This window comes from Clarias gariepinus, chromosome 5 (assembly GCF_024256425.1).
Source record: "Clarias gariepinus isolate MV-2021 ecotype Netherlands chromosome 5, CGAR_prim_01v2, whole genome shotgun sequence".
In the NCBI taxonomy this organism is placed as follows: domain Eukaryota; kingdom Metazoa; phylum Chordata; class Actinopteri; order Siluriformes; family Clariidae; genus Clarias; species Clarias gariepinus.
This window is the reverse complement of record NC_071104.1, coordinates 40,995,001-41,021,302: the sequence shown is the minus strand read 5'-3', so window position 1 is coordinate 41,021,302 and position 26,302 is coordinate 40,995,001. Positions and strand designations below refer to the sequence as shown.

General features: G+C 40.5%; 1 protein-coding gene across 3 annotated transcripts in view; it reads right to left on the bottom strand.

Moving 5' to 3' along the window:
* Positions 1-2,483: 2,483 nt before the first annotated feature.
* Positions 2,484-26,302, bottom strand: part of wnt6b (wingless-type MMTV integration site family, member 6b) — a 23,838-nt gene continuing 19 nt past the window's right edge. Inside the window, exons 1-5 of one of the 3 annotated variants that reach the window (XM_053496780.1) lie at positions 25,957-26,031; positions 24,246-24,307; positions 11,405-11,625; positions 7,967-8,274; positions 2,484-4,315 (exon numbers count right to left, since the gene is read on the bottom strand). In XM_053496780.1, the coding sequence (XP_053352755.1) occupies positions 3,854-4,315; positions 7,967-8,274; positions 11,405-11,603 (969 nt within the window). In that variant the 5' untranslated portion in view covers positions 11,604-11,625; positions 24,246-24,307; positions 25,957-26,031 and the 3' untranslated portion in view covers positions 2,484-3,853. Of the gene's footprint in view, positions 4,316-7,966; positions 8,275-11,404; positions 11,626-11,745; positions 11,818-24,245; positions 24,308-25,956 lie in introns of those variants that run through there. The other 2 variants (XM_053496778.1, XM_053496779.1) reach the window with 2 other exon arrangements.

Below are 26,302 nucleotides of genomic sequence, written 5' to 3'. Positions count from 1 at the left end.
GACTCATCAGGACTCTGGGTGTCAAGTGGTTTTACACACAATGAACAGTATCGAGAGAGCAATCAGTAAATTCAGTGAGCTTCTGTTACTCTCACATGCAGCGAGTGATAATGTGGAGGTCAGAATGAATCCTACACATACATTTTATATAATAATATTAATCATATGACACTGCATGTATTGTCTGAGAATAATAAAACATTGTACTGTACGTTGTGCCACTATAGTAAAACAATAAACCATAGTGTGGTGTGATAAAGTGTAGTTACTAGACCTTCCTACTGTATAACTACATGTTCCAAAGTTCTCTAATACACCAGCAACTTAACCTCAATTAATAACGTTATGTCACCTAGTTACATATACACACTGAATGACGCATAGATAGTATGTGCCATTCCTTTGCGCCATCTGCTGAGAAAAATGAGAATTGCAGGTTGGAAAGGGCAGGAAACGGCATTTATTTCACGTAAATAAGAGCAAAATAGCTTTATACTGGCTTTTACTAGTGCGATTTAAAAAATGTAAGCATGCAGGGTGATTAAGCTCACAGATCTAGGAAAAGTCATGAAAGAAGGGTTCTGGATTTTAATCAAGTGTGAAGTATTTTTTTCCCCCCATTTTTCCCACATTGGTGCTCGGCGCTTCTAGTGTTAACCAACACACTGTCTCTGCAGTAATCATTTCTAAGTCGTTCTCAATTGCCTCTGAACCGTCCGTGTCGTTCTGTTTCCGGCTACAACGCTAACTAGCTTCTAACACAAGGCTGAATCCCAAATCCCTCTCTAATCCCTCATCAAGGGCACTACTCACTTTGTGGAACAAGGGGTTGTACACCCCACATAGTGAACTAGTTTTCTATATTACTATATTTGGGATTTGACCCCAGAACCCCGGAAGTTAATAAAGCTGATATTCTAAAGTGGAATAAGTGGAAATATAAAGTAAATCTGATAAGTTTCTCCAGACTGTCAACAACCTCCATGTTATTCTCCCTACATTTTGGCTACAGAGTACTGCTAAGAATTATAAAACTACTCTTACCCCTGTTGATTACACTAACTGTCGGTCGCTAACTCTGCCAGTCGCGGTTGAGTAGTTCTGCCAGGCGTGGAAGGATATGTGTGGGTGGAGCAAAGTACTGTCTTAAATGAAAAAACTGATCATAACCTGTTGAAAATAAATAGTTTTTGTGGCACTGTTATATTAAAGCAATATCACAGTTGAGGTCATGCTGTCATACTTAATATTAGCATGGCTATGATATTTCCAGTACTTGGGTGGCACCCTTGTGCCTATTTATTACACCAGCATAACCTTAAGTGTCATGTTGTTTAAATGAATGTCACACTTTCTATTACAGTCGTAGTTACATAAAAGTGTATTATTGTAATGTTACTGAGAAACCACAAAGAAGTATAAACTCCTCTGTCCTGAAGATGTCAGCACTTAACCTCTGGCTGTTACAAAGTGCTGAAACTGGAGACTCCTTCCTCTAAAGGTAAACAAACCTCTCCTTTTCCATATCACTGATTATTCAGATCTAGTTATTATGAAGAGAGTGTGTGCTGTACATCACTGTGGATGAATGTACGACTGTCAGATAGATTTTTCTTTTAGACCTTTTGCAGTCATGTGGCCACCATGATGTCAGTCATAACAGTGTGTGGCAGAAGCAACATGTTCTATGTATTTTTGTTGATAATTGTGTTTATGGTGTATTTTGGCATAATAAAATTAACAAAGATTCCCTGACAATTACCCAATCCCCTAACGGATTACCTGATGCTTTGTTATACACATGAAAGAGTAACCTAGTGACTGCACAGCCCCAGGACTTTGGCACAGGATTCTTTATTCTTTTGCTGCTAGGGGTTTGGGGTGAGGCCACCTTGGATTGGACTTGTTTGTCTGGTCCATCCCATGGGGCTCAATCAGATTGGGCTCTGGGTAGTTTGACTGCCAGGTCGGGGGCCTTAGGCTTTTTGCTTGTGGGCCATTAAATCAGACTTTATTATGAAGAAAATAGGACTTGTCCATTTGACCTGGTGTTTTAAGGTGAGATCCTCTAGCACAAAGCATCACTACTGTTTCAACTTTGACACATCTTCCTTTTTTTTGAGCAAAATACTGTAAACTAAATACATGGAATGTTATTTTTTAGCTTTTAAAATTAAATTAAAATGTAATTTTTCATACCATTCTACGACTTTTAACAGTAGCTCATGAGCACTTTTGAAAGAAAACCTCTAAACCGCAATGTTCTTGTACTTGTTATGAAAACACACTCATTAGCGTGGACATTAATGTGACATGATTCTTTGATGTGAATGTGATCTGGAATCAGTAATAAAAACAAATAATCTTTGAAAGTTTAAAAATAAAACTGCTGTAATGCCAGTACATTGTAAAATCTTTATGTATTAAATAACTGAATGATATAAGAGTAATAATAAAAAAATATTAAAATGAAGTTGCATTTAGATATTGCTGTTTTAAACAGGAAAAAAAAACACTGGGAGTACACTACAATGTGCATAGTTTTCATATTCAAAGTGCTTTGTATAGAAAATTCCAGAGAAATCACATTCTGTTAGTAGTCACCATGTTATTGTGTATAAATAGAAGTCTTTGTCTTTTGTCTTGATGTGTTACAAACCAGTACTGTATTCTGCATCATCCCTGATGGGTCTAGAAATGCACTTGAGGACTACAGTATGAGAGTCAGAGCTGGAAATCAACTACAGATAAAATATGTTTAGGAGAACAGTGCAGTGTTTACTTTTGAAGTATTAAAAAGACTATTAACTCTCAGTTCTAGGGCAGAACCATCTGTAGGAAAATCAGGATCTGCAAGGGAGTCACTGGTCTAGAATTTGTACAGTACATGCTGGAGTATTTCCAGTTGAAAGGTCAATCTGGTCTCAGTTAGTCTTTTAGAGCTTTGACATTGAAAAAGTATGGCTTTCTAGATCTGCATCTAGATAAGTCAAGATTTTGTTTTCCAGAGCTTCACTAGGTGAGTCTCTGTTTTAAAACTTATGCAAGTGTATTTTTTTTTTTTTAGAGTTTTCAAAAACTTTAAGCAGAGTCCATCCTTTGGTCATCTCTCTACAGAAGTCTGTAACAACATTCCATAACCACAGGAAGTCAGCTCATGTTCTGGATTCTCCACCTACAGGGTCGCTGTCATTGAATCATCATTAGGTAAGTCAATATTCCAGAACATCTTTAAAGGAGTGCATTTTGGTTCAGTCTGCAAGTGACCCATGCTGTGGAGCATCAAGTCAGCACCCTAAGTAAAGCAGTCCATATCTTTCACCAGCTAAGTCAATGACAGATGATAAATCTGTATAAGACAACCATGCTTAAAAATGTGAATCAGCATTCAAAAGTATTTACCATCTGGGTCAGTGTGAAAAAGCTCCATCAGAACATGTAGTACAGTAGAATGTTTAAGAAGGAGTCTGGAACTTAGGCAGCCACAATTCAGCCAATAGACATTCCAGCTTCTCATTTTGAACAGGTAGTTAAATTGAAACTTTATCCAACAAGGTTTATCTGTGTTCTAGAGTCCCCTACAATTCTACAGACTCATTAACAGAACAGTTCAGATTTAATGAATCCTCTACAAGTCTTATGGTATGCACCAGTCCATGGTCTACTGTATATTCTCCAACTGATAAGTCAGTTATCAGAAACTTCATCACGAGAGTAAACAACTGAAGTTCTTTAGAGACACAGTCAATGTTCTGGGCTTAGTGATCCAGTCTACAGTCATACAAGCCAGGTAATCTGGGACTGCAAACACCTACAGGACAATGTCGCTGTAGACTTTCCATTACATAAAAGCTTAATGACAAAGACTGAGTTCCTTGCGGACTGAACACTTTTTACACTGGACGACGCAACACCAGTGGAACCGACAAAGGCAGTTCTCCTCCATAATGACAACCTCATCTCGATACCCTCTCTCACAGCACAGCAGGTCACACCCGCTCACATCCAATGCTGTGCTGTTGCAGGTTCTCCCCTTGGTCCCCGGAGAGCCGGTCTTCCTATTTGGAAGACAGAAATCTGGAGACTCAGCCGAATAGATCAGATCCTGTTTATCTGGAGCTTTTATGTTCTGGCCAACAGGAATCAATGTCTTTCCATCATTGCCTCCCATAACCTTAGATGCACCATTGAAACGGTCTAAAAGACGATTGCCCACTTCCCGGAACCGAGGTAATTTCTTCCAGCAGGTACGCAGTGTGCAGGAACCCGACAGCCCATGGCATTTGCATTCAGTCCTCATGTAGTTTTTCACTGCCTACAGTTACACACACACACACACACACACACACACACACACACACACACACACAAACAGATTAAAGCAATAGAAACGATGTACTTTGGAAGGAATTTGCCCTCCTGTATTCTCTAGATCTATTTAGCCTTGAGCTACTCAAAAGCTTATAAACCTGACAGCAGAGTTAAATTCAGAAGTTCCCTCAGATAATTAACCAACCATTCTTTCCAACACAACATTTTTATCCTTGGTGATTAAAGTCTATTTAGCTGTACAGTTGAAAAAGAATGTCATTACATATAATTATCAACTCAAAAAAAGAGGCTAAAATCCCCTGCACATCTCTACCTGCTTTTTCCACACCCACCTGTCTATCTCATTCTGAAGAAAGTCAAGGTCACACACTCATACACACTTATGTCATTTTAAAAGAATTATCTGTAAAGTAGTGTCAGTGTCGATTAAAAAGCTTTTGTTGTCATTAGGCAGCTTTTAGTCATAACAGGATCTGTCTGCAGTTAGCAGACCACAGAAGGTGATGTCAGTGAAGCCATACCTGAAAAAAGGTGGCTTTAACTGGGACCACACAAACATTAAACTGATTTTATCTTTACTTACTTTATGAAAATAATAATAAAACTAGGCTTTCTTGAAAATGTTGTTCCTGAACACACCCTTCCAGATTCCTTCTGAAGTCTAAAAGCCTTTAATGTTATTGAGATTCTGGTTCTGCGGTTAGGAATCTTGTTCTATCCTACTTCTTTCACTCCTGAGATGAGCATACACCCCTGCTAGATCCTCATCCTGCAGACTACAAAGCACTTCTTCCTATTACACTTAGAATTACATTTGCATTTACAGATGCCCTTATCCATAGCAACTTACAGAAGTGCTTGAAATGTCTATAAATAAATACATCTTTATACTTGTTCATTGACTAAGAATACCATCCATCCAAAAACTCTTTTTGTACAATTTTCAGTACTTCTTAAAACAGTAGGTCTTTAAGGGTCATTTGAGGACTGTCAGTGATTCAGCTGTTTGGACATCTAAAGAAAGTTCATTCCACCACCTAGAGGCCAAAACAGAAACAATTTTGATGCACGTCCTCCTTGTACCCTGAGAGATGGAGGGAGCACTCAAGCAGTTATGGAGGATGGTGCAGTGCAAGGTTGTGCTAAGAGGGTGCTGGGTCATTTTTAGCTTTGTAGACAAGCATCAGTGTTTTAAATCTGAAGCTGCTAAAGGATGCCATGTTGCATTTATCAAGTTCCATGTTGCAGTAGTCTGGAGAAAAGTGGCATCTTTTATTTCTCCTGCCTGGATCCTTATCCAGATGTCTGAAGAAGTATAGTGCTATGGTGTCCATGTTCCTGAGCTCTCCAAATACCCACTTCTGCCTTAATCATTCACTTAAAGTCGACCAAGCCACTTCATTCCAGATACACAATATTACCATTTCCCCTAAACATTGTTCACAAATCAGTCTAAATGTGTGATAGTGAGCACTTCTGCTTTGCTGAGATAATCCATCCCACCTTACAGGTGTGCAACATCAAGATGCTGATCTGACATCATGAGTAGTGCACAGGTGTACCTTATACTGCCCACAATAAAAGGCCACCCTGGAATGTGCGTTTTTTTGCTTTATTGGTGGTCTGGGGACTCAGAACCGGTCAGTATCTGGTGTGACCACCATTTGCCTCATGCAGTGCAACACATCTTCTTCGCATAGAGTTTATCAGATTGTCAATTGTGGCCTGTGGAATGTTGGTCCACTCCTCTTCAATGGCTGTGCGAAGTTGTTGGATATTAGTGGGAACTGGTACACGCTGTCGTATACGCCGGTCAAGCACATCCCAAACATGCTCAACAGGTGACATGTCCGGTGAGTATGCTGGCCATGCAAGAACTGGGACATTTTCAGCTTCCAAGAACTGTGTACAGATCTTTGCAACATGGGGCCATGCATTATCTTGCTGAAACATGAGGTAATGTTCATGAATGTATGGCACAACAATGGGCCTTAGGATCTCATTTCAGTATCTCTGTGCATTTAAAATGCCATCAATAAAATGTACCTGTGTACTTCGTCCATAACAGATGCCTGCCCATACCATAACCCCACCACCACCATGGGCCACTCGATCCACAACACTGACATCAGCAAAGCGCTCACCCACACCATGCCATGTAAACCGAGATTCATCCGTGAAGAGAACACCTCTCCAACGTGCCAGACGCCATCGAATGTGAGCATTTGCCCACTCAAGTCTGTTACGGCGACGAGCTGGAGTCAGGTCAAGAGCCCGATGAGGACGACGAGCATGCAGTTGAGCTTCCCTGAGACGGTTTCTGACAGTTTGTGCAGAAATTGTTTGGTTATGCAAACCAATTGTTTCAGCAGCTGTCTGAGTGGCTGGTCTCAGACGATCTTGGAGGTGAACCTGCTGGATGTGGAGGTCCTGGGCTGGTGTGGTTACACGTGGTCTGCGGTTGTGAGGCGGGTTGAATGTACTGCCATATTCTGTGAAACATCTTTGGAGACGGCTTATGGTGGAGAAATGAATATTCAATGCACGAGCAACAGATCTGGTTGACATTCTTGCTGTCAGCATGCCAATTGCACGCTCCCTTAATGCTTGTGGCATCTGTGGCATTTTGCTGTGAGACAAAACTGCACATTCCAGGGTGGCCTTTTATTGTGGGCAGTATAAGGTACACCTGTGCACTACTCATGATGTCAGATCAGCATCTTGATGTGGCACACCTGTAAGGTGGCATGGATTATCTCAGCAAAGCAGAAGTGCTTACTATCACACATTTAGACTGATTTGTGAACAGTGTTTGAGAGAAATGGTAATATTGTGTATCTGGAATGAATTTTAGATCTTTAAGTTCATCTCATGAAAAACCGGAGCAGAAACAAAGGTGTTGCGTTTATATTTTTGTTGCGTGTATGTCCCTGGTTCATGAAAGATGATGCCCCGGGGTCTTCAAGCCTTGCTATCAGCCTACCTTTGTTTCTAATGCCTATAAGTTTACTACTAACCAGACCCTGCTTCTTAGGTATAGAAGCCCCTGCTACTCCTGCCTGAAGCTTTGCATTCTCCTTTAGAGATTTCTTTTTCTAAAAAATTTTCTTTAGAGAAAGTTTCTTTTTCTAAAAAATTATTTCATTTTTGTAAAGCTGCTTTGAGACAATGACCATTGTTAAAAGCGCTATATAAATCAAATTGAAATTGACTGATATTTTATTTTATTCTGTTGATTTTTTTTTCCTGCTGACTGCTGTAAATTGCTCATTTAAACTTGTCCATCACCAAACGCAAACACATCAGCTAAATCTGTGTTTAAATAGATATCACTTCTCATATTGTTCTTTACCATATCTAAAACATCTGGAACATAATTTAATTTATAACTTTATTAAACACACACAAACACACACACTGTATAAAAGTGTTGATCACCTGATCTGGCAGTAAAGCTCACAGATAGTGTGTGTGTGTGTGTGTGTGTGTGTTTGGATGCTGGTAATAGATTTCCATACTCAGACTTTCCATTATTACTAATACTACTATTACTAATACCACTGCTAATAATAATAACAATAATAATAATAATAATAACAATAATAATAATAATAATAATAATAATAATAATTACCAGCCGCCCGGCCTCGTTGTTGTGCAGGTCAATGAGAGTGCGGATGTCACTCTTGCCCTTCCGCCGCTTGGTGTCCATAAACTGTTTGGATTTTTCGTAGCCAAATTCCACGTCATCACCACAACCTCCCCACTCCCAGGCCCCGCCCCCATCCCATGCCTCATCAACAATAGGTGGAGCATCAGCCTGGCGAGGGGGCGGGGCTTCACAGCCACACTGCAGCAGCTCCCCCATGCTGCAAGCCTGAGTTACTGCATGAGTCACACCAGCCGCCGTGATGGCATACACAAATGCGGTCTCACGAATATCTGTTTCAAACACACACACAAAGGTTATATTTTTTCCCTATTCACAAACTTCTTTTCTTTTTTAAATGTTTCATGTATGGGTTTAAACTATCTTAATTCTGAGCTATATTAACATTTTGCGCTAGATGTACTAGCTACATACATTCAGTACAGACACCAATGATTTCTTCTATAGGAACTGAAGTTGTAAGTAGGGAACTGAGGATTCACAGGATTGGTCTGAGAAATGATTGGTGAGAGTTGGTTTGATTTGTCACTTTTTTTACAGCATCATAGACCAAGAAAGTCACAGTGCAAATGTTTCTTGTTGCTGAAATCATGGCTTTGACTTTCTCTGTTTTTAGCACTTTGTTTAATATTGGTATCAGTTTGGCATCAGATATGACAGGTATCCAGTTCACCTTTGACCTTGACATCATCAGGGATCTTTAAATTTTTATAATTTTATAAATCTTATACCATCAACTCCTTTAATCCCACAGTTTGCACAATAGATACTACTTCACTATTATTTCTAATCTGTAGTAATCACTCAATTACAGCTCAGGAAGAGAGAAAGAAAAGAGAAAGAAAGAGAATCGTGGCGTTATGAGTTTAGTGCCTTGGGCTGAGGCAGTGTGGGCGCTGTTTGGCATGTTTGAGTAGTGCAGGAAAACAGCTGGCGGTTATTTGTGCAGGAGCAGAAATATGCATGTCTCCTTTGTGCACCCTGTACCCTCTGTAACAGGAAGTGGACCTGCCTCGGCAGAGCCACTTACGATCTTAATGGCCGTGTCTCAGCGTAATTGTGGTGAATGTTTCAAAACAGAAAAGCACTTATAGACATGAAGCCTCGCCTGTAGACATGAAGGAATTTATGATTAATTTCCATTTCCAGAGGCAGTCAGTCAGTCTCGCGCCGTGGGGAGTCGAGTTGCAGCCCGTGTGCAAACATGTCAACTCACTGCAGGCCAAACTCATCAATCCTGCTGCAGATCTCAGAGATGGCACTCCTGACTCTATACACTTAAACCAGAATGAAGGGGTCCCAGTAAAAATCAATTTCTGTCCATGTAATGACTACTGGTTTCCTTCAAACTTATAATAAAGGCGCAAGATTATAGATCTGGGATTCTACTGGCAAAAACAATCAGTGATATCAATCATTGGGAATATCCAGCATTCCTGTTCTAACAGCACTTCAAGACATAGCAATGTTCATTGTCTAGCAGAATGTCCAGAGGTTTCATATAATTTACTCATCAACAGTTCCTAAAAGCAGGATTTGCTAAATATATATCAATACATTTATTAATTGTGCAATTTTTTTGGGTGCCCAATGGACCTAAGCATTGACTAATTGGATAATTAGCCACACCCACAAGACTCCGTATAAGACTAACATGCAGATAGCTGAAAAAACAAAATGGTGTTTCAAACTAAATTATGATGACAATTTACCAGGAACCTCCTAAGCATCCTTTTATTCAAGCTTTCATCATGGGATCATAGTTGGCCTGTGTGACCTATGACTTCCCCCTTGTGGTCTTTGCTGTTAAACGTCCAACCTTCTTGCAACCTCTCCACTATGCTCACTGTGTATGTATGTCAAAATACATGATAGAAACCCACCAAGCATGGGAGAACATCCTGCAACCCTAGTGGTCCACTAAGCCAAAGTGCTGCCCTCCTAAGCCTGATATGTGGACAATCCGGTAATGCAGTTCAAGCCCCAATATCCTTTTATAGGGTGCCATTACTTGTGTCCTTTTTTAAAATATTTAAACGTATCACCAATTACATGATTTAACCAAAGGAGGTTTACATCAATAAGCCTCCTTATATGCAAATCTACACAGAGTCGCAGGATACCATAATTTTCTGAACAACTTTGGTACTTTGGTATAACCATGACTATTATCTAAACATTCCTGTGTAATAAATCCAAATTAATTCATATGCAGTTTGACATACAAAGACTGTCTGAATAATATTTTAATGATTATCACAATTAATCTCTTTAAGTAAAGAATCTCCTTTTAAACTTATCTCTTATCTGGGACAAAATGATTGTATAAGAAGAAGAAAAACACAATGATCTACAGCACGAGTATTAATTGATTAGAATTTTTTCTTTCTTCTGAAATCTGCATCAGATCATAAATATAGTGCCTTGCAAAAGTATTTATAACCCTTGACATTTTCAATGTTACAACCAAAAATGTATTTGTATTTTATTGGGATTTTATGTGATAAAACAGAAAATGTAAAATGAGAAATATTCTTGGTTTTCAAAAATCCTTTACTCCTGATACTCTTAACATGATTCCAGTGGAACCAAACACCTTCAGAAGTCACCTAATTAGTAACTAGAGTCCACCAGTGTGTAATTTAAAAGCCAAATACTGCCCTGGCATTTACATTTCTTATACATGTGTATAAACTTCTCATCAAAATTATTACTTTATTAACATTCTTTATTGTCCTTAGCTGTGAGATAATGTCTGAGATTTTGAGATGAAGTTTGCACAACAGACGGGCTCAACCACAGTGTGGGAAAACACTCCTGTTTAGTGTTTACAGAGAGCAACGATTACAGGAGGTTTATTAACATCTTCAAAGCACTGAACAATGAGCTACACACACACACACAAACACACACACACACACACACACACACACACACACACACACACACACACACACACACACAAAGCCAGGCTTGTTCACTTGATCATATTGACCTCACATTGTTAGCATTGAGGAGGGTATGTAGGTCTGTATTGTAAAATCATGGGTCAGAGGTCAAATGTCACAACTTTTTTGGGTGAGTGTATTTTGGAAGTGTATTACCAACAACACAAATTAGCTAGCAGACGTTTTATAAATCACACACCATACTCTCGTCACACAACTACAGTACACACATCTACACACCTACAGTGCTAACACAACTCCTATACACACCTACACTCATCTACACACACCACCATACTCTCATCACACACCTGCATAGACAACTCCTACACACTCCATCGTTCTCTCATTACCCACCCACTACACACACCAACATTGTCTTGAGGTCATTTTCACAAAATTGTTTCTTGAAGGAGGTAGACCCCCATCCCCCCTCCCCCCTCCTCTCTCTCACCCTGTTGTAGGATTTTTCCGAAGTACTTGTTGTGGCTGGTGCAGTTCCAGCGCCGGAAACGGAACTGGTATTGACACTCTCTCACTCCGAGCCGCGCTCCCTTTACCACTTCTGCCACAATTTCCGGATGGTTCTGACAGAGCTCGGCCTGCTTACTGCCCAAACGCTTAGTCTTCCTGCAGATACTGTTAGGATCCATGACCAGGGGACTGCCCACTGCCCTGCAAACACACACACACACACACACACACACACACACACACACACACACACAATATTATTCTTTGAATAAAGAATATTTCTGTAATGAATCCAGGTAAACTTTCTTCACCAACACTCACATTTCCAGTGAATTTCCAGAATTTCCAGTCCTTAGCAAATGCAGAATGAAGTTCTAGACATAAAACCTGTTTCACATATTACTATTATTATATTCTTGATGGATGAACATGATGGATTCACTCTCCTTTTTTTCTTTCTTTCTTTCTTTAATTCTTTTTCTTTTCTCTTTACACTTTTTAACTTTGGTTTATTTGGTTTCTTCTATCTTTACTCTTCTTTAAACACTTTCTTTTTTTGGTTCTTTTATTCTCTTTCTGACCACTTTTTAACTTCATGCTCACTTAGTCTTTCTTTCTTCAGTGCTTTTAATGATACCTTATATTTCTGTTCCTCCATGAGAACATAAAGGGAAAGCTTTGGTTTCAGCTGAGGATCTGGGCTGATGTTGTGAGAGTGGTTTATCATGCAGCAGCTGTGTGTGCTGTGAGAGGACACCTCATCGCTCCAGCTCCACTCCTGTCAGGCCTAATCTCTCAGAGGAACAGCGTTTATCTGCCACGCTGAGTTTATTTTAAGAAGTGGAGCTGAGCGCTCGGGCCAGGTGGTCCGAATAAGATGTACGATGTTGCAGATAGCGGGCGCGCTGCCGATGCGTCCCATCTGATCAGGCAAATGTTTCGTTTAAAACACACAGCGTCTTACTGCAGGGCGCTCTCATGACCCTGCTCGCTATACACGACTCATGGCAAGGTTACACTCTCTTTTCTTACCTCCTTTTCTTAGCATCCAACACACTCTTGCACATGCACTCAACCTCACACACACACACACTGAGAGGGAAACGAGTCTGCTGCCTAACAGTGTGTTTCAGGACATGGGAAAGAGAAGAAGTCATTTAATGACTAGCGCTGGATCAGCAAGTTATAAAACGCTGCTAATGTTCCCGGCTTTGTAAAATCTCTTACGACTTTTGGAGTGTTGACACTATTGACAACGTTACCATGGAGACAACAAGCTGAGGACGACATCATCACTGTGTCTTTCCCGGTTCATACACCCTGTGCGTGACCCAACTGATTATCTGGTGTTTGTGTGGGTGTGTGTCAGAGGGATAATCCGAAATAACATCGTGACTCGTAAAAAACAAATACAGTTTCTCACTCTCTCTTTCTCTCTGAAGGGCGAGGCTAAGCTTTTAAACTGTTTAAAGGAAGAGATTTTGAAGGAGCGCTTCAGAATCCCAGTGTTAAGAAGATTAGGAATGTGGAGATACATCAACATGACCGTGGACCAGGATGAAGAATTACAAAGATTTAAGATCAACGATTCTTCAAAACTCTCAGCCTAAAGAATTTCATCATAAATATTTTCAATATACAGCATAAAAAGTGTGAATACATCCAGAAACACTTACACTGTCATCATAAAGAATGCCAAAGTAGTTACAGATTTAACATAAAATTAATGCTGATAATAACTCCTGAGAGAGTTAGAAGTTCTGAAATCACTGCATCATTATCATTTTGCAGGAAAGTAACATTGTCGTGGAATGATAATTAACTTTAGATACAGTAAAGCAGCACTTCCACCATCATCTCGTCTCCCCAGGCTCTTCAGCAGTTCTCTTTGCAATAATCTTGAAGTTCTAACTTTCTAAAGAAGTCATTCCAGAATTTTTTTTCTTTGATTGCCAAAGCTGGTGTTGTGTCCCATGTGGAACCTGTTAATGTTCCCTTCCACCACACTACCTGTTTCCAACTACTGAGTGTAGCTACAGCGTATTCTGGATTAAAGAGAAATTAATATTTAAAATTATTAAGCAAAATGAAGAAAAACAAAAGCAGGAGGTCCCTAAACGAATGGATTGCACTTCTCTTTCCTAAAAAGAAAAAAAATACAATAGCTTCGACATGGAACAAACTTCATTACAGAACACAAAATATTGCAATATAATCGATCATTAGGAGATCGGGAAATGCTTACATCTGAGATTTGTAAAGCTACAGTATCAGAAGGAAAGATGTGTCCCTCTGTTTAACCCCCACTCTAACAGCACACTAAAACAAATCAAAATGAGTTCATCAGATCTGAGGTTAGCTTGTTTACATGGAAGAAGATCAGCTTTTCCTCAGATGATAGAGCATGAAGATAATGCAGAAGGGAACAGATCTAAAGCTCCTGTAGGACAAATGCCAAAAATTATCTCAGGTTACTTTGCTGTAACTCTGTTCCCTGAAAAAGCAGGAACGAGATGCGTAAAAACGCTATGGGAACGCTCTTTGTGCAACCAGTTTTTGAAGCATGTGTGTCAAACACGCCAAATATTTTGGCATATATAACCTCGGTCAAATGACGTCATTTGATTAGATGCACCTGAAGGTTAAAAATAGGCATGAACCGGAAACATCCTCAGGTCAATTTTATCTAAAAGGATGTCCAGTCACGCTAGCAGTGCAGCATTGGAGCGCAGCATCTCGTTCCCGCTTTTTCAGGTTAAAGCAAAGTAACCCGAGACGTTCCCTTTTAAAAGCTACACTCAATACTGCGTAAAAATGCTATAGGAATGAGAATACCCACTCCGCCGCACTGCAAGTGTCTGGACCCCAGGGTTGTGTAGTGTGTGCACAATAGCCAAGGAGGTCTCAGACATAACTTTGGGATGCTGGTAGCATGGACATCCAAACTATAAAATCTGACAAATGTGTGTGGAGAGGACCAACCTGCTGCATCAAACACTTGTTGCAAGGGGACACCTCTTGCCAGTGCAATTGATGAGGCAATCCCCCTGGTCGAATGAGCCCTGAATCCTTGAGGCGAAGTGTGACCACACACCTCGTAAGCAATAGCATCTCTCACCCAATGTGACAATGTTTGTCTAGTAGATGTTTAGCATCCTGAAACATGGCAGGAAGGAACTGAACATCTAACATTTACGGCAATTCGAGGTGTAAGCATTCGACCACGCATGTTACCACCTCTAAAAACTTCTGATATGCTCGCTCATCATTAGAGGATCGCTCTGAAGTAATAGTTTCTATCTCTGCGGAAGCAAGAGAGAAAGTTTTTTATTCACAGGAGGCGCCGGAGCATGCTTGAGAACTGGACGGTAAAGGCTTATGATCCGGCGGGAAAGTGAGAGGAAAGAAGGATTCCGTCTCGTGTCTGGACCCCCAAGGTTGTGTAGCGTGTGAGCACAAAGGCCGAGGAGGTCTCAAAACTATCTCTGGGAGGCTGACTCGAGGACCCATGAGCCTGGAGTAGCATGAACATCCAGACTATAGAATCTTACAAATGTGTGCGGAGAGGACCAACCTGCCGCAGGGGAATACCCCTTGCCAGCACAATAGATGAGGCAATCCCCCTGATCGAATAAGCCCTGATTCCTAGAGGCGAAGTGAGACCACGTGCCTCAAAGGAGAGGGCAATAGCATCTTTCAGTGTGACAAGGTCTGTTTAGTAGCATCCGCCCCCGGTTGCGGCCCCCATAGCATATAAAAGCTCTCTGACTTACGTCACTGGCTGGTGCAGTAGACGTAAATCTGAAGAGCACGAACTGGACACAGTAAATGAAGTATCTCCTGCTCCAGAGCTGTAAAAGGCGGAGTACAGAAAGCTTCAAGAACAACAGGGTGCATGGTTGAGAATGGAACTTTCGGAAGATAGTTCGGGTGAGGAATCAAAATGGGGAGACTGACAAGGCGTGCAGATCTCCAGTTCTCTTCAGAAAGGTAATGGCCATCAGAAAAACCATCTTAAGTGTCAGAAGCCTGACAGTCGCTGACTTTAGTGGTTCGAATGGTGTGTCAATCAGACCTTCAAGCACGATAGATAAATCCCAAGAAGTGACAGTGGCTCTAGTGGGTGGCCTCAACTGTTTAGCTCCACGAATGAAATGGGCAACTAAAGGGTGCTTTCTCACAGAAACCCCATCAATCAACACATGGCAGGCTGAAATAGCGGCTACGTACGTTCTGAGAGTACTAGTGCACAGGCCCGAGGACAACTTTTCCTATAGAAACTCCAGCACTAAAACAATTCGGCAGTGGACTGGGTCTACTTGATGCATGACAAAACAACTTTTAAATACATTCCATTTGAAGGCATAAGTTCTTCTAGTGGAGGGAGCCCTAGCACTTAGAAAAGTTTCAGTGAAGGTTCCAAAGCTCGGGCCGAGAATGAAATAGTGTCCCCCACGGTCCTGGGCGCATGAGCTTCAGGACTTCTTCTTAGATTTAAAGCCTTTTTTCTTTTTAGTTCGCTTGTAAACACATACGCAACACAATGCGGTCTGAAGACAAAAAGACCTGAGGAATGTTTCCAGTTCGCTTCTATTTATAACCTGACCGAGGTTATATAAGATAAAATTTGGCGTGTTAGATACACACATGCTTCACAACTGGCAACACGAAAACATGTTCCCATGGTGGTTTCACGCAGCATCGAGGGTAGCTTTTGAAAGGAAACTGTTATCTCTCCTTCTTTTTTCTTTCTCCCTCTTGACCGCAGATCAATCCCTGCTATCCGTTATCACCCAGATGTGGATGGGTTTCCTGTTAAGTCTGGTTCCTCTCAAAGTTTCTTCTTATTGCCATCTCAGGGAGTTTTTCCCTCAGCACCATCGTCCTCGGCTTGTTCATCAGGGACAATCTGATCATTCTGATACACATTTACATCTCATACAAACTTTCATAATTTTCTTTGCGACAGTGACAATTGTTATACAAATAAAATTAAATACTATACAAACAAAATAGAATTATTATTATTATTATTATTTTGTTATTATTATTATTAATTATAATTTGAGCCAGCAATTTACTTTTCCTGAGACGCAATCACATGATTTATAAGATCCCCCTCCCCCCACCAGACTGATGCTATTCAACTCTTTCTTCTTTGTAAATATTAATTCATTCATTTATATAAAAATGTTTCAGTTAGCTTACGGGTATTTTATACAGTTAAGGATACAGAATTATATATAGTATTGTCACAGCATGCCGGCTGGCGATAATCAACATTAATGGACCTTTGGAAACACAGCAATGGACATTCGAGGAGAGACTCCCGCCTGTGGCCACACCCAGAGAGAGCTATGAGGGGCCGGTCTTGGCTCACGCCAGCAGGAGAGGTCTTTTGCCAGCCATGTGCCCGCATGCCAGTTGAGCACTGCCTCCGGACCTGCATGTGCACACATTCACATCCTTTCCTTCCCTTTTATCCTCCCTCCTCTAACCCTTTCCTTCCCCATTTTCCATAAACAAAATTTTCCTTTTCTCCATAAAACCTCGCCTTGTACAGTATGTGTCTGTTGTGCCACACGTGCACAAGGGTCGAACCTGTTACAATGTGTTTCTCCTTATTGTTATACTAAGGCACCCTGACATTACTAATAACGTTAGTCTTCATGTCACTGCATTGTACAGGAGCTAGCAAACATCTCAAGCTAAACATCCATGCCTTTATCAATCTTTTTCCCCACTTTGCCATGACATTTGCCCAGCACCATCATTAGAATTCCAAAAACAGAATGTTTTTATAGATACTTTTACTCACTCTGGTGCTAAATTTATCCTTATTAATATCTTTATTTTCTTATGTAGATATATTGTAATATTAATCATCTTTGTCTTTACAAGACTAGTTGTATCTTTTAACAGAGCTCTGCTGTGGAATATTGGGTCAGAAGGGTGTCGGCTGGCCTTTTAGATCTGATGAAGGAGCGTGAACAAGCTGTTGGAGGGGACTGTAGTCCCCCTGGGTGACCATACAGCAGCTTTAGGAGTGGTGTTTGGTCAGGTCTGTGCTCCGAACATTGAATTCCAAAAGAACTGGATGTACACCTATAAAGCCATCCAGACCTTTTCTATTGGACTTGGAGAGACACACTCCCCTCAGATTCACATGCTGAGAAACAAACTCTTGTTGCCATAGTTCCTTTTTGTGCCTAACACATTGGGGAAAAACTGTTTATCTTCGCTAGTTTTCAAAAAAGGTTATGATATTGTAATATAAAAGAATCATAGATACTGATAAGCATCTGATGTTATCTGTTTTTTTTTCTCACCTTTAAGCAAAGTAGAATCTGTGTTCTTCTGTTTTTTTTTTTTTGTTTGTTTTTTTTTGCAGATCACTATTGTACATTTTGCAAGTTTTCTGTTGTGATTCAAATAGAAAGTAGTCGCAGCAAATTAGATCAGGATCAGTTGCACACAAAACCTTCCTCTACAATTTCAGTGTCACTTAAGTACTTCATCTTACTGCCAGGGTGACAGAGTGTAAACCTACTTTTCTTAGCTTCAACATTCTCCAAAAACACACTAAACACATTAAAACCATGCACATTAGCTCATGTTTTACATAGCGAGTATTTGTTCTAAACTGATTATGTGACAGTAATGTGATTGGCTTGCTATTATGTGTCATAGATCGCTTAAAACATTTATGCTATGTAAAACATTTATTTGTGTAAAATAAGGCTATTCAGCAGGTTTTAAATGAAACGATTTGTTGTAAACAACTTTGTGTCTGACAAAAACCTGACAGAAAGAGTACATGGAAAAGGTGTTTATTGAATTTTGCTGTCAAGTTGTTTGTATGCGTAATATTAAAACTGTAAACATCAAAAAAGATAAACATCAGCTGTGTCTGTCCAAATGATCGACAAAAACTTTTTTGCTTTATATGAAACTCTATTTCCAAATTTTTACTTATATTAACCTATAATTAATATAGTTCTAAATCAGAGATTATTAAATGTGACACACTTCCTGCTGCTAGTTGGTGGTGCTATGACTGAGATTTACAGTAATCATAGCCATGCAGAAGATTTAATGTACATCACTTAATGTACACAGAATATATCATCCACTTCCTGTTTCTCGTTTATTCGCCGTAATTTTAAGGGCTATGCAGCTAGATAAAAATAACAATAATACAAAGTGCTGTGAGGACTGTATGCCATGCCCCGGGCGCAGGCATGGCAAACATCTTGAGATCATATTGGCACAGTTCAGAGGAACTTAGAGGAACAAAGAAGACCCTTCACACTACTAGTGCTTGGGCAATAATAAATTTACTATAAAAAGAAACACATCCAAAAGAACATCCCTGACATCAAGTTTTGTTGTTTTTACAAGGTTTAATTTTTTTAGCATAAATATATAAATGAATTTATTTATTCTCATATTAAGACACTTAATTATTAAGCCATTATTAATACATTTATGGTCAATTTAGGTCAAAAGCAGTAAACATGCAACATTGCAAAACTAGACAACAGCATGACATGCTATCGTCCAGATCAGATTCTTTACTTTTCATGGCTGGGTTTCCGTTACATCGCTCTACATCATGTTTTATGACTTCAATCTGGGAGTTTAGTGTCACAGTCTGAGCGATGAAACTCTGAAAACTCTACTGGGATTTATTGCATACAGTCTCGCTCTCTCTCTCTCTCTCTCTCTCTCTCACACACACACACACACACACACACACACACACACACACACACACACACGCACACACACACACAGTGATCTTGGGTTTCATGATGGAGTGTGCAGTTGCAGATAAGAGTCGTCTCCTCCACTCTGAGAAAGAGTGAAACTCATCCTCTTTCTAATCCTTAAACTATGCTGGATATGTAGTCAATCACAAGACGTGTGTGTGTGTGTGTGTGTGTGTGTGTGTGTGTGTGTGTGTGTGTGTGTGTGTGTGTGTGTGCGTGTCTGAGGGGACGCCAGGCTCCTGTCAGCTCACCTTTATCTCATCTCATCTCTCACGGCTGCTTGATTGGAAACATTGTTGTCGTCCAGAATGAGAAAACGAGATGAAGTGTGTGTGTGTGTGTGTGTGTGTGTGTGTGGGATCTCTCTGCAATGAAATTCAGAAATGTTTCAACAATTCACAATGTTCATGTGTTATTTTAATGCAAATGTATGCCACAATAATATTCATTAAAAATCCATTAAGATTCATTTATAAATTGTATGTTGTATCAACTTTATGTTAATGATTCGGGCATAACAAGTGTTAATACGAACACTATGGATATTAATATATTGTTTATATAAATTACAGCAAATAACATTTTTGTATTTAATATTAATGCAATGCAATAAACATATTACAATATTTATTTAGGATTATTTATTTTACTTTTATGTTATTTAAAATAAAAAAAATTTCTCATCTAAAAGTGTATCTCGATAAATTAGAACATCATCGAAAAGATGATTTATTTCAGTAATTTAATTCAAAAAGTGAAACTCCTGGTATAGAATTATTACACACAGACTGATATATTTATGATAAAATTTTGATGATTATGGCTCACAGTTAATGAAAACCCAAAGTTTAGTATTAAGAACATTAAGTAAGTTAGAACATTTGTAACACAGAAATGTTGGACTGTGACATGGCTCCCCAAACCACTACTGGACTGTGCAAACTTACACTGAACCTCAAGCAGCTTGGGTTCTGTGACTCTCCGCTCCTACCCCAGACAGAGGAAAATAAATTAACCAAAATTAACCAAATAAATTAAGTAAATTAACCAAAATTTACTTTCACCTGAAGGAATGCGACAGTTGTAGCCCGTGTCCTCGATACGTCTGGCTCTGGAAGCACTGTCTCCAGCTGCAGTCCCCTCCTTGTCAATCTCTAACAAAGTTTTCAATGGTGTTGTCTTAGTGCTGCGGTCATCCCTGATTTTTCTACCACCTTTATTCTGTCTATTTAACTTTACATTATGTGCTTGGATACAGCACTCTGTAAACAGCCAGCTTCTTTAGCAGTGACCTTTTGTGGCCCACTTGACACCATTTAAAGGCTCAGGAAACCTTTGCAGGTGTTTTGGGTTAATTTTCTGATTAGAGTTTGACACCATGAGTCTCCAATATTGAACATTTTCACAATATTCTTATTTAATTTTTTTTAGGATACTGAATTTTGGGTTGTCATTAGCTGTAAGCCATAATCATAAAAAATATAAATAAACACATAAAATGTATCAGTCTATGTGGAATCAGTGAAACAATCTACAAACCAGATTCCAAAAAAGTTGGGACACTGTACAAATTGTGGATAAAGACATAATGCAATGAAGTGGAAGTTTCAAATTTCAATATTTTATTCAGAATAGAATATAGATAACAAATCGAATGTTGATATTTTGACATGTTATGACAAACATTGGCTTGTTTTGGATTTCATGAGAGCTACACATTCCAAAAAAGTTGGGACAGGTAGCAATAAGAGGCCAGAAAAGTTTAAAGTACATATAAGAATCATCTGGAGGACCAATTTCCAATTTAGTAGGTCAATTGGCAACATGATTGGGTATAAAAAGATCCTCTCAGAGTGGCAGTGTCTCTCAGAAGCCAAGATGGGCAGAGGAGCACCAATTCCCCCAATGCTGTGGCGAAAAATATTCTGGAATCTGGAACAATCTCTATGTGTAAGGGTCAAGGCTGGAAGACCATACTGGATACCCGTGATCTTCAGGCCCTTAGACGGCACTGGATCACATACAGGAATGCTACCGTAATGGAAATCACATCATGGACTCCTTCCAGAAAACATTGACGGACAAATCAAAATTTTAAGTTGATTTTGGGTAACTGGGATGTCGTGTCATCCGGACTAAAGAGGACAAGGACAACCCAAGTTGTTATCAGCGCTCAGTTCAGAAGTCTGCATCTCTGATGGTTACATGAGTGTGTGTGGCATGGGCAGCGTACACATCTGGAAAGGCACCATTAATGCTGAAAGGTATATCTAAGTTCTAGAACAACATATGCTCCCATCCAGGCGTCGTCTCTTTTAGGGAAGACCTTGCATTTTCCAACGTGACAATGCCAGACCACAAACTGCATCAATTACAACATCATAGCTGCGTAGAAGAAGAAACCAGGTACTAAAATGGCCAGACTGCAATCCAGATCATTTACCCTTAGAAAACACTTGGCGCATCATATTGGCGCAGAAAGATGCGACAAAGATTACCTAAGACTGTTGAACAACTAGAATCCTGTATTAGATGAAAATAGAACAACATTCCTATTCCCAAACTTGAGTAAACATGGCCTTGTCCTAACTTTTTTGAGATGTGTTGATGCCATGAAATTTTAATGAAATTTTCCCTTAAAAATTATAAATTTTCTCAGTTTAAACATTTGATATGTCATCTATGTTGTATTATGAATAGAATATTGAAATTTGAAACTTTTACATCGTTGCATTCTGTTTCTGTTGCTAAAACCATAAGTTACCAATCTACTCGGTGCTACACCCATACACAACCATCCTACACATCGCTACACCCATACACAACCATCCTACACATGGCTACACCCAGACACAACCATCCTACCCATGGCTACACCCATACCCAACCATCCTTCACATCGCTACACCCATACACAACCATCCTTCACATCGCTACACCCATACACAACCATCCTACACATGGCTACACCCATACACAACCATCCTTCACATCGCTACACCCATACACAACCATCCTTCACATCGCTACACCCATACACAACCATCCTACACATGGCTACACCCATACACAACCATCCTTCACATCGCTACACCCATACACAACCATCCTACACATGGCTACACCCATACACAACCATCCTTCACATCGCTACACCCATACACAACCATCCTTCACATGGCTACGCCCATACACAACCATCCTACCCATGGCTACACCATACACAACCATCGTACACATGGCTACGCCCATACACAACCATCCTTCACATGGCTACACCCATACACAACCATCCTTCACATGGCTACACCCATACACAACCATCCTACACATGGCTACACCCATACACAACCATCCTTCACATGGCTACACCCATACACAACCATCCTACACATGGCTACACCCATACACAACCATCCTACACATGGCTACACCATACACAACCATCCTTCACATCGCTACACCCATACACAACCATCCTACACATCGCTACACCCATACACAACCATCCTACACATCGTTACACCCATACACAACCATCCTACACATGGCTACACCCATACACAACCATCCTACACATGGCTACACCCATACCATCCTACACATGGCTAAGCCCATACACAACCATCCTTCACATCGCTACACCCATACACAACCATCCTTCACATCGCTACACCCATACACAACCATACTACACGTTGCTACTCCCATACACACCTATACACAACCCTTCTACACGTCGCTACTTTCATACACACTTATATACAACCCTTATACATGTTGCTACACCCATATACAACCATTCTACATGCTGCTACACTTGAATGCAACGCTTCTCTTTGGCACTACACCTGAAAGCAACCCTACTTCACGGCGGTACACCCGTACACAATCCTTCTACATGTCTCTACATCTAGACCCAACCTTTCTCCATGTCACCCGTACACTAACCGTCTAAACATAACTTCACCCATACCCAAGCCTTCTACACATTACACAAACAAACACATACACACAGCAGAACTTATGAAGCTATCTAGTATGAGACAAAACTTTAACTCCACTGCAGGTTTGCACACACACACACACACACACACACACACCTGGCTGTGTCCCAGCACTTGACTCCACCCCGTCAGAGTATCTCTAGTCTCTCAGGGCCTTTCATCTTTCTGGCCGTCCCGCTGTCCATCACACACACTCACCACACACTCGCAGATAGCGCTGCACTCTACAGAGCCGCATTGTCCACTGGACCTCCAGGTGTGTGTAGGAGTGTGTCCGCACACACACACACACACACACACACACACACAAACACACATACACACACACACAGCTGTGATCAGGTCTAAATAGCTCCAGCGCTTAACCATCTCATCTTCTAGCGGTTAATCCTGTGACTTTAAAGAGTGTTGATAGGAAACTAGTAACATTTACACATTTTAAATTTAAAGAGTAATAGTTTAGATCGCTAATATAATATATATATATATAAATATATATATATATATATATATATATATATATATATATATATATATATATATATATATTTATAGTTAGCCACTAGCAGGTTATTTAATGAAACAGGTTAAATAAGGTGCTGTGATCTTCACATGGTGACTTTAGGAGCTGTTAAAGGTTCTCTAGGTTTCTATCACAAGAACCTCCACAGTGATTGAACATCAGCATTGAAGATCAATAACTTGTACCACACGCAATTAGCTTACTTAGTTTGAAAGCAACCACCCACCCATCCAACCACCCACCCAGACACACACACACACACACACACACACACACACACACACACACACAGCTGGTCTCCGCATCCATTTAGGGACAAATGAGGTGAAAATGTGAAATTCTGAGAGATTTAGTGTAAAAAATTAATGCTTTGCTTTAGTCGTTTGGTCTGTGTTTATTAAACACTCCTTTCTTTCTCTCTCTGTCTGTGTGTGTGTGTGTGTGTGTGTGTGTGTGTGTGTGTGGCTTTCAGACCGAGTGAACTGAGTGTGTGACGACACCCATCGCCTAAAGCGTTACCTCAAATTCCAGCTGTGACCCCTTTAATGTCTCGACCTGCCAATTACGTCTTAGACCTGCAGCTAGACACACACACACACACACACACACACACACACACACACACACAGTTTGGAAGTAGCTCTTGTCTAGAAAGTCATTTTAGGTCTTTAAGAGTTGACTTAAAGCTGATTAAAGATGAAATGTTGAGATGTTTAACGGATCAGTGTGTGAGCGTATAAATTACAATCTGAACCAGTTTGGGTTCTCGTTGTCCGGTGGCCGTGTCTCTATGGACAGACTTGCTAATATTGCTACCTACGATGTTACACGCATACACGTCACACAGCATGGCAGCATTTCTAAAGGTTCCTCAGGAGGTTCCTGTGCCTGAACACTAATGCTTAGCTGTGACTGGACATTTGCTGTTTGGATGAAGGGCTTTAACTACACCACCATGCAGTAGATGTCTTTTGGGTGCATCCACCTAGCCACCCTTCTGTAAAACTGGCTCCACTCCTCACATTTTTCTACTGCACCACCTGGTCCCACCAATTTGGTTTTCTAGCAACAGAACACGTAATCCATTCTTAAAAGCTCATCCACCTGAACACTTCATTGTTTTTACAACTTACCCCAACCTTATCTCTGTGTAACACCATCTCAACATGCTCACTGGGTTTTTGGTGTCCATCACCTGAGCCCAATCTCTTTGCAACTGTCTAGCTGACCCTGCCTCAAGTTTCTATCCAGCACCTATCTGCCTCTGCCACTGAATTACTCAAAATCATGAATCTGGTACAATCCTGATCTTTTTGCAGCATCCACCTGGTCCTTTCCCTGATTTATCTCAATCACACCTGGCCCTGCCCCTGGTCTTTATGAAACACACCTGGTCATTGTCCTGATCTCTCTGATACACACCTGGTTGTTCTCCTGATTCCTCTAGAGTTTGAACCTGACTCCAATATTGGTCCCTCTACAACATCCAACCACTGACTCTCAGTAGATAATATACCTGGCTCATCAGTGATCTTCCTACAAAATGCACCTGGCTCCACCTCTAATTTCTGTGGAGGATACACCCCACCTAATCGATATTACTCTGCGGTATCTACCTGGACCACCCTAATTTTCTGTCCGAACCCATCAGATGTTTACTTTTCCCCATGATTTCTCCTGAAAACCCTGGTCTCACCTCCTGATCTCTCCAGAGCATCCACCCGGCCTCACATTTTCAGTAGCATTCACTTGACCCCACTCCTGATCTCTCTAGAGCATCCACCTGACCCTGCTATGTACACCTCTGGACACATCTGTCTGACTCTTCCTTCTTAGGAGATCTTGAGCTGTTGATTTGGCTCTGGCCCCAATCCCTCATAGCACTGCTAGTAGTGACTTGAATGATGTGGAAAATGTGAGAAATCACTTTTACTGTATATCTGTTCCTCTCTCTCTCTCTCTCTCTCTCTCTCTCTCTCTCTCACACACACACACACACACACACACACACACACACACACACACACACACACACACAGGTATGCAAGCAGCAGTGTATGGACCTGTGTTTAATGGTTGTATAGACTCCTGTTTAGTGTTGTGTAGATTCTCTGATCTGAGTGTTGGTTTCATGATAACTGTAGCAGCGCATCTTGGAGAAACCATACTTAGTTCCACTGTAGTGAGAAGAAATGAGACTAAAGATGAATCTGATGTTTCTGGTACTCACCACCACATGCCGATGATGTTGACTGGGCAAAGTAGGATAAAGAAGAGTGCGAGCTGGTAGTGGGAGTGCATGGCAGGAGTTAGGGATGGAGATACGATGATGATGATGATGATGATGATGATGATGATGATGATGATGATGATCTTCTTCTGAACTCCTGCATGTGTGTGTGTGTGTGCATGCGTGTGTGTGCAGCCTTTTGCACTTTTAAACAGTCCACACTTTGTCCAATCTTCTTTATCCTCCCACACACCCCTCCTGTGTGACGACTCAGAAGAAAATGAGAAGATAAGCTGCTTATAAATTAAAAGTCATAAAAAATTATTAAAACAAAATGAAAAAATAA